This window comes from Uloborus diversus, chromosome 6 (assembly GCF_026930045.1).
Source record: "Uloborus diversus isolate 005 chromosome 6, Udiv.v.3.1, whole genome shotgun sequence".
NCBI classification, from domain to species: domain Eukaryota; kingdom Metazoa; phylum Arthropoda; class Arachnida; order Araneae; family Uloboridae; genus Uloborus; species Uloborus diversus.
In genome coordinates, this window is record NC_072736.1 from 120,767,864 (window position 1) to 120,786,456 (window position 18,593).

Sequence of the window (18,593 nt, forward strand, 5' to 3'; positions counted from 1 at the left end):
TTTATTTCAAATAATATGTTACAAACGTGAGAACCATGATTTTTACATTTTTAATACAGGATGTGGCAAGGAGCTGAATTTGACATATGTTGGCATTCCTCCCCCTCTACCATTTGTTAGAAATTTTAAAGTTCAAGGTTTGTAGCCAAGCCACACCTTTCCAAATATTCAAGGTTTTCAAGCACTTAAAAATGAAATTAGTTTTTTCAAGCAATTTCCATTTTTTAAGGAACAAATCATGAATTTATTTTGGGAGTTAGGGACCCACTTCAAAGCTTGCAGCAAAGAGCTTCACCCTAAGAAACAGCTTGTTTATCTTATAGGCAAATTCGACCCTGTTTGTAATTCACTCTATTCTTACCTGTAAATTTTTGCTTGATTTTTTGTAATTTTTACGAAAATTCGTCACTTTTTACGGTTGAAGGATTTTTACGATTTTACCAATCTTTGTTAGGTTTTTATAGACTTTTATTAAATTTCAGCAAATTTTTCCAAAACTTTTGATGACTCAATTATTTAGATTTCAATAATGACAAGGACTGACTCACTTAGACTTAGATGATTATGACTTACCTTACTTTTTAAACAGTATTTATAAAGTAAGTAAAATTGTACTCTCCTTCTAACTAAAAAGATTCATTTAATCAGAATACTCAGATAACTGAAATTTATTCAGTTTGCGATAATATTTATTCTCTCTCTCTCTCTCTCTCTCTCTCTCTCTTAAAAAAGAGAGAGAAGGAAAAAAACTTTTTTAGACTTTCTCAAAAGGCCAATTAATATACTAAGAACATAATAAATATTATGCACAAATATACTTGAAATGTGGACACATCATAACGAATAGATCGTTCTTTTAGCGCGAATGGGGGGGGGGGAGTTTTTCCCCTTTGCTTTAGGTTCTAACTTGTTAAAATAATCGTCAATTATTATAAGTGTTGCAGCTTAATGTATAGCTCGTTTAGCCTATATTTTCATTCATATACTTGCCCAAATGGTTTTCAGTCCAAAATAGTGAATTTAGACACATTTTCAGCATCCTAGTACTATTCGTGTTTAATGTTCGTTTCCCCCCCCCCTTTTCTTTTTTCCCATCAGAAAAGGACATTCGCTTTTCTCTTCATTTTCATTGAACTATTCAAAAAAGAAAAAGTCATGATTTTTTTGTTTTAAGATTTTGGAAGATGTGTTGTAACTCTAAAACTAGTAAGTATGCTTAATGAAAAGATTAAAATTCGATGCAGATTCATTTTCAAATGTTTTCATTATTTCCGATATAGTACATTTAAAGCTGGATGAATTTCTTCTCTATGAAAATCAACTTCACCCTCCGTCGATTTCAATAAATGGAGCTCTTTGAACTGAAATAAGTCTAGTTATTAACATTCCTGCTCAATGAATTAAGTAATAGTATTCCTACTGATGAAGACTACTCGAGAGAAGACAAAAACGTTTTGAAAAAGGATGCTGAAGATGAAAGTTATGAATGCTAATTTTAGAATAAGTGCAGAGATACATTATGATGCTATTGTCTATGATAGTTCTTTCATTGTTCACATAAAACGACCTAGGACTGAAATTTTTTTGTTTTAGTATCGGAGTCTATTCAGGATACAGAAGCAAGACATATAAGAGGAACAGGAGAAAGATATTTTGGAGAAAATGGTTTGCTTCCAGAGAACTAGATCAGTTTCTTCCGGAATGCAGATAAGAAGACAGAATTGTTTTTCATGATTGCACTGCCTATACCATCTTGATTTGCTCTTAAAGATTCGACGGGGATTTTCATTAAATACGACACCTCTAGCTCCATAAAATCACAAGGAAGCTGATTGTAGGATCTTCGAACATGTTTTGGATGCTGCAGAAAGAGGATACAGAAGCATATGCGTAAGAACTGTTGGCGCCCGCTGTCATTTTAGGCATATCATACTTCCATGAGTTGTACAAAAAGGGGAGAAAGACGATATTGCTTGCATTTGTAGCTGGAAAACACTTTTGACTGATACTAGTCCAAGATTTTGCTCACAAATTCGGTCAGAAAAAAGCAGTTGCTTAAAGAGGGTTCCACTTATTCTCAGGATGTGACATGACCTCTTTGTTGCAAGTCGGGGAAAATTGACGATGTGGGAAAGACTATCCTGATTGGTGCATTTTTATACCTATCCTAACCTAAAAAAAAACCTGATTAAAAATTTCAAATATCTTATTGAATCTTTGCTACTCGTCTTCATGTAACTTCCGTCTGTAAATGAAGCTAGAAAACGTTTTACCACCAGCAAACAAAGATCAATGATTAACTTATCTCACACAGCTGAAGCCCTTTGGCAACTAATTTAATGCTTATCAAGGTAGATATCAATGGGACAGTATGCCTAAAAATTTAGCCTGTGAATTTAAATTTATGATTTTGGGGTTTACAGTAATTGATAAGAAGTACGTTCTTGTTTGTTTGAGTTTGCCCACAATTTCAAGTGCTTGAAGCGAATTTATGTCATGCAAGTGTAAAAAACAACTGCTCTCAAATAACTTGTGAGTGCTTCAAAAATTAACTTATCTGCACATCAATGTGTAAATACAGCAAAGGAAAATGCTATGTATCTGTGTAAATTACTAGTAAATTCAAACGTTTTAAAATTATCTTCTGTATAATCATTGTACATATCACTTAGATTTGTTGTAGTTTTAGTCGTAGTTTTTGCAATAGTGAGTTATATTTCAATAAATAACAATTGTTATTAATAATAATATTTTTATCTTCATTAACATAGCACTAAACTTCTTATTGCAGTAATTAATAATTTATTCCTCTTACATCGTTTAAAACATAGAACAAACGCTTCAAATTGTCTGAGAAAAAAAAATTTGTTCTAAAGCACTTAATAGAAAATTTTGATGTTCTATGAACAAAATATCCGTGCCCTCCCCCCCCCCCCCCCCTCATTTCGCTAATGCAAATATAACTTATAAAAAACTACAGAATGTGAGTCAAACTTCCAAAAAATTGCGAAAAAAGTGTTTGAAGTTTTCTTTTTTGTTTTGCCAAAAATGAAAATTGATTTTGTTTTAACTAATCAAGGTATTGTATGCATTCTTAAGAAAAAATTGAAATGTTTGTTTCAAATTTAAAAAACATTACTAGCTTTATTTATGATTTTTTATTTCTAGTTTTATTCTTAGATTTGTAATCAGTTTTTATCGGTAAATTTTAAAAGATATGTTCGGAATTTCTAATGTTTCGGATTTCTGGGGTTCGGATTATTGGGTTCTACTATAAATAAATTGATCTTCTTTAACATAGTGCTTCAAAATACATAAAAAAACATTTCTCAAACAACTCCTCCAGAAATGTTCAAGACTTTAGTTAGTTAAAGTTTTGTTTAAAAAAATCAAAGTTTTGAAATAATTATAAAAATTAGGAGGTTAAGAAATATTTTGATGGCTTTTTACGCTTTAGTAAGCATAATAAAACTCACAAAAGAAGAAAGAGTGGGTGTTTTTCAAAAAATAAAAAATAAAAGTAGTTTTGGATTTTTGACTAAAAATGGGGGGTTTTGAGGGGGATTTTGAAATGCCTCCTCTTCTAAAAATGTGTATAAGGACATTGTCTACATGCATGCCAAGTTTCATGATTTTATCACAAAATGCAGTTTTCGGCTCTATTTTCTACCATAGCCCCTCTACTATAAGCAGCATTTAAGTATTTGAGTGTGGCGACTTCCATAAGGTATTTTCTTCCTTAGTAATTTTAAAATTTACTTAAGGACAGTTACAAAATGTCTTGGTATCAGAAAAATGAACAACTAATACATACATATGAATAAATGATTTGGGTACTTAGCATACTAATAAATGATTTCCAAATCTTGAATATTTTGAACTTAGGCTGTAGCAGAGCCACTTGGTAGGGTTTTTGGAGATAGCATCTCGTACTTGAAAATACACTTAACGTATTAGGATTGGAAATATGTGTTAAAACCAAGGCTGGGGGGGAGGGGGAGAGAGCCCAAGGCTACGCTACTGAACTTAAGTATTTTGATTTCTTCCTGTAAAAGTTCAAAACATTCTTAGCTCTCTTAAATCATGGAGGGTTTTTTTTTAATCTATTTAATTATTTTATTTAAGTTTGTTTATTCTTGAAAATATACTTCGAATGTGAAACTAACACCCATGAGACTGCTTCTTCACATGACTGAGCTTTTTGAACTTTTTTAAGAGAAACTACAATGCAGTAGGTATTTTAACGAAGTTTCTCTTGTTGAAAAAGTTGAGCTTTTTATATTATTTCCTGTTATTTATATGTTTGGATCAAATCAAATCTGCTTACAATATTTAGTGTGCGAGTTTATGCTAGTACCTTGAAAAATATTTTTTGATCCTTAAAAAGTGCTTGAATTTTTTTCTCCCTGAAGGGTATGAACCTTAGGATAACTCTTCTTTCTTTTTCTAAATTCCTTTTCTTGCACTTGACTAAGTGTATTTTTTTTTTAAACAAAAGACTTAAAGAATTGAAAAGCTTTTACTTATTGTAGTATGAATTAAAGGGCTGGTTTTAGAAAAGTAGGACAAATTACCCTTTTAAAAAAAGTTGGGAGATAGCTCTGTTCTGGTTTGTATTTTTGTATGTAGTTATTTCGTAGTTTGTTCTCTGATTTTTTTTTATTTATTTTTTTTTTTATTCTTTCAGGATTATGCAAAGCTTAACGGTAGATCATACAGAAAAGAAGAAGACTATAGCCAAGAAAAGCAGGCAATATTTTGTGCTATTAAAACCTCCCGTGATATAAAAATTTGCAGTAGAACAAGAAACCGACTAGAGTTTTGCTTTATTGATGTTTTTAAAGCTTCAGGTATAATTTTGCCTTTTGAATTTTTTCAGAATTCATTCATAATAAGTATAGCTATATTTCTTTGCCCCAAAGCAGATACTTTATGATGTTTTGCTACGTAATATCATCTGACCAAAATTGTTCTGCAAGTGCTTCAAGCACAGGGCATAAAACTAGTCAGTAAAAGTCAGTATTCTTCATCTTGGTCAGTATTTGTCAGTTTTTCAAAATTTAGCCAGTAAAGTCCGTATTTTTTTGGAAATTAGCCCAAGAATTCTATTTAAGAAAAATATCGGTAGTGATATTTTTCCTGTTTTTCTTTTAAACTTCATAAAATGCCAAAAAAGTGAGACATTGCCCATACTGCAACCTAATTTTACCAACATGGTAAAGTTAGCATTATTTTGTAAAATAATTTGGGCCTTTTTTTAGTCTGTTTTCCACAAAAAAATTTAATAAAAAAGAAATATATGCTTAGTTTGTGTTGTAAAAAAATTCTTAAAAAGAAATAATTATCAAATAAATAAGTTAATGAATACTGCAAAATAAAAATTTTGAAAGTAAGGTACTGGGATGAGGAAATGTGTGTCTAATGGTCTGCCCCCCCCCCCCCCCCGCTGAAAAAACAAAACCTTTCTTCTTCAAAAAAAATGTTGGTGTGGGTACATCATTCCCTTTTTTCCCTATGGTTCAAAAATAAAACATAAGTACCTATGTGAAAAACTGAAAGAAAGATATAAATCTCGGACTAACAAGGAGATTTGTTTTGAACAAACTTCTTTAAAGATAGTTTGACATATGAAAAATATTTCTCAAATTTGGATATTTTAAAAGTATTTTTGAGAAATTTAAAATGTTTTAACAAAAAAATAAATGCTGATTTAGATACTTTATTTAAGAAATTAACCATGCTAAAAGTAATTTTTCGTTACAAGTATTTACAGAGTGTAGACACATGTTGTTGTTTTTTTTCTTTTTGTTTTAACAAATGTGATGATTGATATATATCTTTATTTTCGCTATAAATGTTTAAATGTTGCACTTAATATCTCTTTAAACTGAATAATAATTTGTCTGGCACCTAAAAAAATTTCCAGACTTCTAACTTTTAAAAGTTTTTGTACTTCTCTGATCATCATCAGATAGGAATACATGAACTAAAAGGAATAAGTGAACTAAACTTACAGCTTTTAGTCAAAATTTTATTTTAGGTTTACATTACAAAGTAGGCATTGCTATACATTACAAATAAAGTAAGCATTCATTTTACAGCGCATAAATATTGTTGATTATTATTCTAAAATCAGTCAATATTTTTTAAAAAATTTAGTATTCTTTCAGCGTTTGATAAATTTTGCTCACTGCAGTCAATATTTTTGACCTTCTGAACAGTGTTATCGCGTGATACTTTCTCTTTGATTAGGTACGTAAATGCAAAAGTAATCTTTGGAAATAGTAAAATAAATTGCTTTACATACTGAACGAAAGTAAAGCCCAAGTATCATAGAAAAATTACTGTATTTTTTATACACTACAGTCTCATTGCTCACACCCACAATATTTTAATTGTGTGTATGATTATTGTGTGTATGATAAATACACACAAGAACACATTATATGCTACTAGTGTATATAAACTAGTTCAATTTATTTGCAGATTTACTAGACTATATATGATCTGTTTTCACTGCATAAGAGCATTCATTGTCTGGATCTTTAAATTTATGCAACTATTAATTATGCTTTACATTGTTATAATGCTATGCATTTTATCATCGTTTAAAGAATCTGTTAGAAAAATTTTCAGATTTTTTCCAAAGTGTAAGGTAAGATGAAGATAATATCAGAGCAATAAGGTGTCATGACAACTACATTGTAAAATTTTGAGATGAGAAAAAAATTGATATGTTTAAATTGTAATCCTTATTTGCTGCCTTTCACTTTCATCATAAGTTCTTGAAGTATAAGTGAACTTAGTTTCTGTAAATGCAAAAATATTTGCTGATTAGTAATTAACATAATCTTCTAAATGTGCTCTGGGTTTTACCAAAATGTTTTTAAACTAAAAATTAGCAGGGTTAAGTGTACAATTAATAGATTTTTTTCACTTTGTATGTCCTGATGTTAGAAATTTTCTTGAAATTGAGTTTTCTAGTTAGTTTCCAAGGAAAAGCAATTGTGAATGAACTACTGCTCTTAATCATTTAATAATATTTTGACCAGTTGCAAAATCTTTTAATTTATTTACATAGTTCCAAAAAAGTGGAATTTACGTACAATTTAGAAAATGGAGGTTTTCTTAGTTTTTGTTGCCATAAAAAAAAATTATTCATCTGCATCTTTAAATGATTTATCTGTTAATTTACTGGGATATTTTTGATGATTCTGAGTTTGCAAAAAGTATCAAATTATCTGATAAAAAGTTAAGTACATAATAAATTTTGGCCTTGCACCTTATTTTAAATCACTCCTAATTAAGGATATTTTTTTAAAATCATTTTGTAATTCACTTTGATGAAACAGCAAGGTAAGTAAAGAAGCAATTGGACATACATTTATCCTACTGGTATTGTGGTATATACTTCTACTTTATTATATCGTCGCCCTAGAGCAACAGTAGGATATCTTGCTGTTGCTCTGAGGCGACGAATATGATACTGTGTTGAAGATAAAAGGTTGAATGCATTTTATTGTTATTTTCGAAATTGCATTTGAAGCTTTTTATCATCTACTATGAAAATCAAACTTATAAATTACATTAAAGTTAAAAAAACTTACTTTTTGTTGTCCTAAAAATGTCCTAAAATTTTATCAAAATTACGTCCTAAAAGTTTCGAAATCGCCACTCCGACCCCTGAAATAAGCTAATAACTTTTTTTGGAGACGTTTAAGTGAACCTTTTACAAGTAGAGAGCTATATGAGCCTACAATTTTGAGCTTGTTGAACCTAAGTCTTAGTGAACTAGGTCCTGTAAAAAAGAAAAGGGGAAAAAAAAAAAAACTGGGAAAGAAAACAAAATGACCATAGATCACTGAAACTTGTTAGTCTAAGATGATATTTTATAATTATAGGTGATAGTTTGGCTATTTCAGGCTGGAGATGCTTTGGTCAAATCAATCAATATTCAATGCAAGATTTGTAAATGTTTCAAAAACATTTCCATGGTTCACTTTCTTAAAAATTTCGGTAGATTTTAGACTTTATTTCTGTAACTTTGATACAAGTGTAAACAATTTACGTAATGGCTGTTCCAAAAAATATAAGTATAGCATACCATTAAACCACTCAGACTGCCCGAAATGCAACTGCAAACTTTAAACGTGTTTTTCTCGAAACTACTTTCTTTCAATACGGTTGACAAGATATCCGAAGTTATAATGCACTGATTTGTTTGAAATTTGGTAGACTCTCTTAATACTTTAAAAATTGTTTTCACCTAGGAGCTTCTGTATTTCTGTTTTTATACTCTGTATTTTTGTTTTTATACTATTTCTTAAAAATTACCAAAGTTGAAAAAAGGGACCAAAAGTGACCTTTTTTTTTTCCTAAAAAGAAGCAGTTTTGTGCAAAAAAAATTTCTCAAATCGGCTGCGTCCAGATAATTCTATATCCTTGTTGAATAATAATCAACCGTAAGTTCATGTTTCAGATCACCAGGAGGATTGAAATCTTGTCAACCACTAGACACCTTTTTTTTTCTGAGTCTTCGCTTTGCCGGCCTCTACTGATTTCACACAATTTTGATTTTTTTCCCCCACTAATATACATTTTGATGCTTCTCAAGTATCAATAAAAAAATGATAGTAAAAATGGTAGCAGTTTTTTTTTTTTTTAATTTCTTTATTATTATGCCCGCAAAATCGCCTCAAAATAGAGCTTTGGGACTAGAATACCCCTGAACATGAGCAGAAATTTTTAATTTATCATTTTCTTTAAAGACATAACTGAACTTATCTAAATTTAATTGTGATTATTGCATTTGAAATAGTTGATTGAAATGATATTTTAAATTTGTAAACTATATGTAATTAACAGACAAAAAAAGTGGATTGTCTAAGTGTTCTGAAGATGACGAGTCCTCCATTACTTTTTTCAAGAATGAACATTTGCCCATTGTAGAGAATTTCAGCTTGCCTAACGGTGTTGTACAACATGGATGTCTTTCTCCTGAGCTTGACCTTACTTTTAAATCAGCAAACGAAGGTATTTTATTATGTTATTTATTCCTGAATTAATTTTAAAGAGTCGACTACAGAGGCTGTTTTGTACGGTTGTGAAAAAAATAACTTCTTTCAGTATTTTTTCTCTGCCCAGTAGCTCACACACAATAATATAAAATGGCAGTATTTCTGCCAATAGGCACTTTTTTCCTAGCTAGCCAATGATATTTTCCTCTTTAGAGTATTCTTTCATTCCTTTTGCTGAGTTATTTGTCTATCTTCCCATCTATTTGTATGACAGATTTCTTTAACTTATCTACATACATAAAAAAATTACTTTAGATTTAATTGTGCTTTTTCCAACTAAAATTTGGTTGGCATTGTTTTATTTTAAGACATACAAAAAAAAAACGTACTGGAATATTAGTTACAAAAGTTATCACAAAAAAAAATGCTGATATTAAATTTTCAGAAAAATAGGCAGCAAAATAAATATTTTCGATTCTGCTACGAGAATAAATAGAAAAAACTTCAGTATTATTTTTCTTTTCCAATATATTCACCTGCAACTCTAATACTCAGATCTATCCAAGGGCGCCCATATAGGGGGCAAGGGGGGCCTCAAGCCCCCCCCCCCCCTTTGAAATGAGAACTTCCTTGCTTTTAGTGCTTTTTTCTTTGCAAAAATGTATACAAATTTCTTTTCCAGCCATTAATGAATAAGTTATTAAAAATGTCAAATTTTAATATGTACTAAAATCGCTTTCCATGGGGAAAAATTTTGAGCCCCCCCTTAAAATTTTGCATATGGGGGCCCTTGCATCTATCAATTAATTTGTTTATACCTTCATCAAAAAAAATGTTAAAGCTCTCCAAAAATTGGCCGAAATTACATTTTTCACTTCTTTATCCAACATGTATAGATTTTTTCTCACAAAGTTCTTTTTACTCGCTTTTACGAAGTAAAGGGAGCATTGTATTTGCGCTCAAAAAAATTTTAACCAAAAAATCAGCCTTGCTTTTCATTTTGCTCACCTCGAATGAATATCGAGTTTTTCCCAACCCGACCACAATTGGATGTATGCCTAAGGACGTACAGACACCGGAGATATCCATTTGGACGATCCCCGAATTAATAACAGCAGGTTTTCTTGTGACATCCATATGTATGTGTGTATGTATCTCGCATAACTCAATAACGGTATGTCCTAGGAAGTTGAAATTTTGTACGCAGACTCCTAGTGGGGCTGGTTGTGCACCTCCCTTTTTATTTACATTCCCATGTTCCAAAGGGAGTATTTTACACCTTTTTGGGGAGGGGGGAATCATTGTTAATTTCAATTCAAACTCGAGTGGAGTGGTATAACAATTTGGCAAACATTTAGCAATATACCGCCAAGCTTTTGGTCCCCAAGTTTTTTCACCAACTTGGGGTTGGCGGTTTTTCATTCTGGCCACTATTGGCGATATTTAGAGAGTTAACCATTGAATCACATTAAAATGTCCAATATTGGGGAAATTAATCTATAAAACATGTTTTTTGCTTCAGTTCGCAAACTTGGGGTAAAAATATTTCAAGTGTTTCTTTGCTTACTCCAAGGCACTATTATCATTAAATTGGTGTAAAAGGAAGTCATGTGATGCACACATCAGCTCGTTTCATTTTGGGGAACAGGTAATAATTGCTCCAGGCTACGTCTGGACTATAGGGTGGATGATTCATAATATCAAAGGCCTACTTCATGCAACAGGGCAGCTAATGAAGACTATTATTGTGAACTTGTGTTACTCCTACATTGTCCTGCCTGAGCAACAAACACATCTTTCATCAATTTTCCTCTTCTTTTTTCTTTGATTGCTTCTTTTCACTGTTTTAATTTCGAAGCATAACTTTCTCCTATAATAGAGACACCTTTATATTTATAATTGATTAATAATACTCCTTCTGAATCCCTAAAGATGTCGCTGTGAGTTTTCCAGCTGATGGTGTCACCTTAAACTTCTTGGCCGGTGCAGTCCCGTTTTTGTGCCACTGCATGGAGTCCTGCTCATACTCTGGTTTATATTGATCAACCCAAGTTTTATCCCAAGTAACAATCCAGAACAATACATGATCCTTATCCTCGGAGAGTATTTTCGGCACCCATCTTGCACTGACCTTTGTCATGCCAAGATGATCATGCAGTATTTACAAAATGTTGGACACTCCAACCATTTCTGCAATTTATTTCTTCTTCAGCGGAACATCTTCCAGTATAATGTTTTCTATTCTTTCAACAAGTTCCGGTGTGGTCACATCAATAGGCCGTCCGGGTCATGGTTCTTCAAACGCATCTCTGCCGTTCTTGAAATATCCACGCCACTTAGAAATCACTGTTTTTTTGGAGCAAGATTCCCTGTAAACCAATGACATCTCTTCCATAATAATTTGAACAGACTTTCCTTGTTTAGTCAGGAACTTTAGAAGGGAGCAGTGTTTGATTTGCTTCATGTTTTCAGTTTTCTTCCCCACTGAGCTGCTTGATTGGCGATAGTTCAAAGTGTAATGACGCAGTGAAGATAAAACTTGGCATTTATACTAATGATGAGTCAGAGAACACGAGACTGCTAAAAATATCTCCACCACTAACCCTAATCACCTCCATTCCGCATAATAGGGAAGTTTACGATTTTTCAATTTTATTTTTATATGATAGAGTAACATGTATGAAAATCATAGGTGAAAAAATTTTTGGTATACGATAAGTAGTTTTTTTTTTAATTAATTTTTAAAGTTCAAGCGCTTGTGACGTCAAATGGAAAAGGAAGTGACATCATGCACTCTTCCGATAGGGGAGAAACCGAAGGACGTGCATTCGACTTCGAAGACGAAACGTAAAAGGCTTATCTCCTCGCATTTAACTCCTCGCGTTTCTGGAACATTAAACCTCTCATCCTCTCGGAAATATTCGAATATCATCATTGATGTTACATGAGGAAGATTATTTAGATTGTGCTTTAACGAATCCGGTCTCCATAGTGTGTTCAAAAGGATTATTGAATTTCTAAAAAATTAAAATATCAGCGTGCTCAAAATGTCCCTAGCGAAAACAAGGGATCTTCGGCGGAAGGCTGCCCATTAGTGCCCTGTGACGTAAGCTCGTGACGTTTCAGAAGAGCGCACTTTTCGCGTGAATTTAAAAAAAATCATTAAAAATCAATCACTGTGTTTTGAAATTCGGTGATGGAGAATTTTTTAGTTTTGAGGGTCAATTAACAATATCCAATAGCCAAAATATAAACATTCAATAGGTTGCAACTTCCCTATTAAAAATGCAAACGCACCCTTATACCTTCAAAACTTTCTGCTGTTTAAATGAATAAAAAAAGTTGTACTAATAATAAAATCTTGTACACAGTATAAATTTGGACTACTGCTACTGCTATAGATTGCTATTTTCATCCTCAGTTATAGTATAAGTTCAATAAAATTTGTTAAATTGTCAAAGAATCTCTGAATTTTATTATGTACAGAAAATTCTTTGAAGATTAACATAAGCAGAAATTTTTACTTTTTCATTTTCTTTGAAGACAACTTACCTAAATGTAATTGTGATTATTGAAATTGAAATAGTTGATTGAAATGTTATTTTAAATTTGTAAACTATGTGTAATTAACAGAAAGGAAAAGCATGCCTGAGTTTTCTGAAGATAATTATTCCTCCAGTACTTTTTTCAAGAATGAACACTTGCCCATTGCAGGGCCTGCATCTTTTGAAGAGAATTGCAGCCTGCCTAACAGTGATGTACAACATGGATTTCTTTCTCCTGAGCTTGACCCTATTTCTGAATCAATAAACGAAGGTATGTTGTTATGTTATTCATTGTCATGAATTGCTTTTAAAGAGTCTGCAACAAGAGCTGTTTTGTATGGTTGTGTAAAACACTTCTTTCAGTACTTTGCCTCTGCCCAGTAGCTCATATGCAAAAATAGAAACTATGGCAGTATTTCTGCCAAATAGACATTTTTTTTCCTAGCAAGCCAATGAGATTTTCCTCTTTAGAATGTTCTCATTCTTTTCTGCTGAGTATTTGTTTCATCTTACCATGCCATTTGTGTGACAGATTTCTTTAACTTATCTATATATTTAAAAATATACATACTTTAGATCTAATTGTGCTTTTTCGAATTAAAATCTTTTATGGCATTGTTTTATTTTTTAAAAAATGTGCTGGAATATTGAATACATTACTTTTTACAAATATGAAATGCTGACATTGAATTTCCAGAAAAATAAGCAGCAAAATAAAAATCTTTGATTGGCCCCTGTATTTGTTCCTCATCAGAAAAATTTGCCTCTTTGAATACCGCAGCTTGTGCCACTGTGTTTGGCTGTACTTGCATAGTCCAATTGCTACAATTAATATAAACTCAGTGCAAAAAAAAAAAAAAAAGAATGCAATCTAAACTAACATTATAAAAATCTGTGTGCCAAATTTTAGTACAAATTCTTAATTCACTGCTATGGGATTCTAGTTTATACCAAAGAATTATTGTGCATTTTTCTATACAAACCTGTCTATCTCAAAACTGTCTCAGCATATGATGGCAGTGTACGCCTTCAGAAATTTTCATCAGTATCTGCACAAGCAAACTCTCCCCAAACAGTTTGCACGATCACATTGTAGAACAAGGATTCACACAGTTACCTTTTCTTTCCTATGTTCAAGGAATCTTACACCCTGTGTACATCAACAAAATGATTCTATTTGTTGGTAACTTTAGTTTTGTTATCGTCACCCTGCACAAAATTACAGCCCTTGAAGCAGTTTTTAACTACTGTTACAACTATAACAAAAGATATACAAGAAGGAATGAAACGGAAACAAGATCATCATAAGAAGCAATATAACAGAAAGCTTAGACAAGAGGTTTTTTGCCCTATGATAAAGTTTGCTTAAACTTACACACTTTTAGAAATGCAAAAAACGAAAAAACCTTGAAATCCATGCATGATGTCACAATGCATATTGTATTTGAACCCAAAAATCTCCCCTACATATACACATAAAAAAAAAGCTCAGAAAATTCGAATGGACTAATAGCAGCTTGTCATGTATCATCTTCACAGCCATGCTATGACTAATATGTAGCCTGTTTGACCCATTAGGAAACTGTCATGGGCGCCCATATGCAAAATTTTAAGAAGGGGGAAGGCTTAGACATTTTCCCCATGGTTTAGCTGGATATTTTCCCCGTGGAAACTGATTTCCCTATAGATTAGATTTATTAAAAAAGAAATGTTTTTACATTTTGCAAAGAATAAAACACTAAAAGCAGGAAAGTTGTAATTTCTAGGGGGTAAGGGGCTTGAGTCCCCACTTGCCTCCCTATAGGAGCGCCCATGAACAGCGCAGAGAACCTAAAAAAGCTGCTAGTTCCTTCTCCAGAGTTTCAAAAGAACCAGAAAGGGAGGCTGTAACAAAGCCACCATAGGCTGCTAGTAGGGGGGGCGAGGGGGACAACTACCCCTCAGTTTCAGAGATTAACAATTGAAAAATGATTTTTTAATAAGGTGGATTGATTTATTTCGCAAAAGTGAAAACTACAAATTCCAAATAAATGAAGTTTGGAACTTTAAAATGAAAGGGGAAAGTCTATGGTTGCCATCCGTCCTAATTTTTGATGTCATATTCCACATTTTTTAAAAAGAATTAAATCAGTAATATTAAAAGCCAGTATGTAATAGCCCAGTTTTGCAAGAAAAAGTCTCAGGGGACTTGCTCCCTAATCCCTACACTTCTCTCTTTTCACTCCCCACTTTTTTCGAACACCAGCCGCCTATGAAAGCCGCTGCCTTTATTTCAAATAAAGGGCCCTTGCAGTGGCGGATCCAGACCATCCTGTTGGGAGGGGCGATTGAGTAATATACATTATAGGAGGCCGGGAGAGGGTGACAAATGAAAATAAAATTTTTTTAAAAAGTAAAAACTGAATCATGTTTTTTTCCCGAATACAGTAGAAGACCGTTATAACGCCGACCTATATAACGCAGTTCTCTATAAACCGCACTACTTTTCAGAAGTAAACAATAGGTTTTGAAGTTTAAAAAATCCCTCTGTTTTGCTTTGCAAAAATAAAAATGGTTAGGCGAATTAAATTTTGAAAGTTTTTCATCTTTCCATCTTATTTCAAAGCTTTTAAACTGAAAATTAGTATTCATAGTAAACAGAAAATACCAGATGGCTCTTGAAAATGCAGCTGTTATGCAAACTATGAAGCTAGCAGAAGTGCAGGATTTTGATTGTGAAACATATTTATTTGTGAACAACTAATTGTAATGTTAGTGCTTTAATACTCATTGCAGATAAAACTCATTCTGAAGTGCTAATATACAGATATATTTTGAATGTTAGTTTCAAAATTTGTGAAATGATCTATATAACGCAAAATCCTGTATAACGCAAAAGCTCTGGTCCCAAGGTGTGCGTTATAACAGTCTTCTACTGTAAAGTGTTTTAAGAGTTTGAATGGAAGTTATAAGTGTTTCGAATACAAAGAATAAAAAATTGAAAAAAAAAAAAGAATTTCTACTAATATTCTGGATCCATTATCTAAATTAAACCCTTCAACTTATGATTCGTTTGAGGTCTTGTGAAGTATTTTCAGTAGATATTCAAGTCCTCAGTTAAACTTTTTTCCTTATAAAAGAAAGGCCGCAGAAAGAAAGGTACCGAACAACATAATGAAGGGAAAGGTACCCAATTAAATCTTAATACATAAAAATCAATGTCCTGAGATAACATATATATACTAGAGGACCGGACAGAGACGTTGTTCTGTTCAAACTTTGTAAATTGAAAAGTTAAAAAATTTCAATAAACTATCAAGTGTTTGAATCGTTTTGTTGAAAAAAAAAAGGTAAAAAGAAAATGTTTGAAGCTGCTTGGTGTCAGAATGCGTATATTTATTACAACTTGATTTATCTAATGCCCACTGAGCAGTTGTTTTATAAACTATTTTTTCTCCCGTACTTGATGGTTTGTTCCTTCAGCCATACTCAAAGGATAAAAAGCGTCCTCAGATATTAAATGTAAAAAACTAACTACATATCTAGAACGAATGGGAAATCCCGCTGCAGCATCCCCCATATGAAAAAGACTAAAACAATCGAAAGGATATCGTTTAAAAAAAATGATAAATGTAAAAACAGTTAGCTGAATAAGCAAAAAACACTCACCCGCCCCCCTCCCTATGTAATATCAACATTCTTCAACTAAAATGACTAAACACTCTTTAAAAACGAAAAACAATTCTTTGCGGTTTGAAATATTTCGCCAAATAAACAAAAATACAATAAATTACATTAACAGTAGCTTTAAAATTTAAACAAATGATCACGCTCTATTGTTTAAAGCCAAAGTCGCCAAGCCACTACGTTACTGTAATCCAGCCGATCAGTGAGCGAAGCTAACTCCGACTGATTAGTGCTCCGATCTTTTGAAAGAAAACTTTTTAAACTTCATATATTGCCTAATTTGTTCTTTCCACCAAAGATAAAGATCTTCCACTGCACTGATCTTTTGTGTACAGAACTACCCTGTTGTAATTTATCTGGGCGAAAATAAAATTTGTTTCATCTTTTAATTCCATCATCTTTTCCTTTAATAATGTACTGATTAGTTTGATAATCCTTAAAGTATTCTTGACATTGGTGCCAAAACTCAGATGGATTTGAGCCGAGATTTCTTCCAGCACTTTACTTTAAAATATATCACTTGACCTAAAATCGTTGTTTTCAAGAAATGAAGGCTTCACTCTCAACGTTTTATCTATTCTCAATTGACAGATCACAGTAAGAAATTTCATTATAAAAAGCAGAGCTGGCTTTTTATTGTTCTTTGGCAACGGGTTAAATATTTATTTCAGTTCTCGCTCAACAATAGGTTTAAATAAATATCAATCATTTGGGAGATATAACCATCCAATGTTTAAATTAATTAATTAATTAACAAAAACGTTTCTGATTCGATCCATCGCGCTTCAAAACCATGCTTGCCACAACTTAATTACACACAAAAAATTTGATCAAAATCGGTCCTGCTGTTTAAAAGCCTTAAGTGACAAACGTCCGCACAGAAGATTTTTATATATTAAGATATATCAACGCACAGCCAATACCGCTGAAGCCTCAGACTTGAAATTTGGCAGGCATGTCCACATGATTACGAAAGTATCCACTAAGAAAGGATTTTTCGAAATATCAGTTAGTTCAGGAGAAATTAATTAAAACCCCTTAATTTCTGTGAAATTAAAACCTGTCACTGAAATTTAAATCCCTTATTTTCGGAGGCTTCCCTCCATTCAAATCATTATTCAGTACTTCATCAGGGTTGTTTGGTTTAAACCATGTTGGTTTTAACCATGGTTTAAACCAATTGGTTTTTTTTTAAAAAAACCATGCGGGTTTAAAAAAAAAAAAGCAAAAAAGAAATCCATTTTACAGGTTTACATTGATTTCCCCACACATATTGAAAAATGTAAAATTCCATTTATGCTAAGTTCCTAGCTAAGTTGCAGAGATAAATACTAAAATTGCAAAGTTGCTTCTTCAAAATGTATTACAAGCTTTAATCGAAAAAAAATAGTAATATATTTTTTATTTCATATATGTGCCATAAAGCATATTTCAGTCAACTTCCATCATTATGCTTAATTTGCATGATTAGTTAAGATTTACTAAGGATTGAATCTTTTATTGTAGATGCAATCCATTATATTGATCACTCCTGTTGCAGGGGTGTGACATTTTTGCCCATTTATTTGCACTTTTCTGGAATTTTAACTTTGACTTGTAAGGTAATCAACAGTATAACTTAATTGTTTGCACCTAAAAATTAAGATTTGTTCTGCAGGTGAACACAAATAATATTTTTTGAATCTAATTTTAAAAAAAAGTTTATACTTCATATTATGATACGTAATAGTTCCTTATATTATAATGTAGGAAGATTAAAAGACAAATTTTTAAATTCCCAGAACAAAATGCAAATGTATGTGTAAAAATTGATTGAGAAATATATAAATCTTCACATATAAACTACACTCTCCATTGGTAGTTTTTTTTTTTTTTTTTTGGATTCTGTGTGCTCAAAAGATTTTGATTGGCTATACACCTATGCTGCTTTATGACTATTGGGTGCAGATAATTCTTAGTTTTTTTCCCCCTTTTGTTCATCGGAATTGGGATTTTGGTATTTGCTTTGCCTTAGCTAACCAGTGCAGTTTACAAAAGTTACTCACTCATATTGTTTTAAAAAGAATGTCTAATTCTGGTAGAAAAAAAGACCTAATCTGGCTTTCATTTGATGAAATCAAAAATGAAGCCAGTATTTCGTATCATAAAGGGTCTATATATACATACATACTAATATGTTAATCAAGTCAAACATTTCAGTCAATATTTCCCCGCAGAAAGCTATTTTAATTATTTAATTTAGTTACAAGATTTTGTTCTAATCTCTTTAATTAATCAAGAAATTAGGTATAATGTGACTATTAAATAACTGTTAATTACATGGAACCTTAATTACCTTCCGAAAATCAATTGTTTTTCTCGCAAA

General features: G+C 31.9%; 1 protein-coding gene across 2 annotated transcripts in view; it reads left to right on the forward strand.

Annotated features, from left to right (window-relative positions):
* Nucleotides 1-18,593, forward strand: part of LOC129225288 (uncharacterized) — a 49,194-nt gene that overhangs the window by 14,557 nt on the left and 16,044 nt on the right. The window contains exons 4-6 of one of the 2 annotated variants that reach the window (XM_054859876.1): nucleotides 4,688-4,850; nucleotides 8,866-9,033; nucleotides 12,732-12,833. In XM_054859876.1, the coding sequence (XP_054715851.1) occupies nucleotides 4,688-4,850; nucleotides 8,866-9,033; nucleotides 12,732-12,833 (433 nt within the window). Of the gene's footprint in view, nucleotides 1-4,687; nucleotides 4,851-8,865; nucleotides 9,034-12,650; nucleotides 12,834-18,593 lie in introns of both variants that reach the window. The other variant, XM_054859875.1, reaches the window with a different exon arrangement.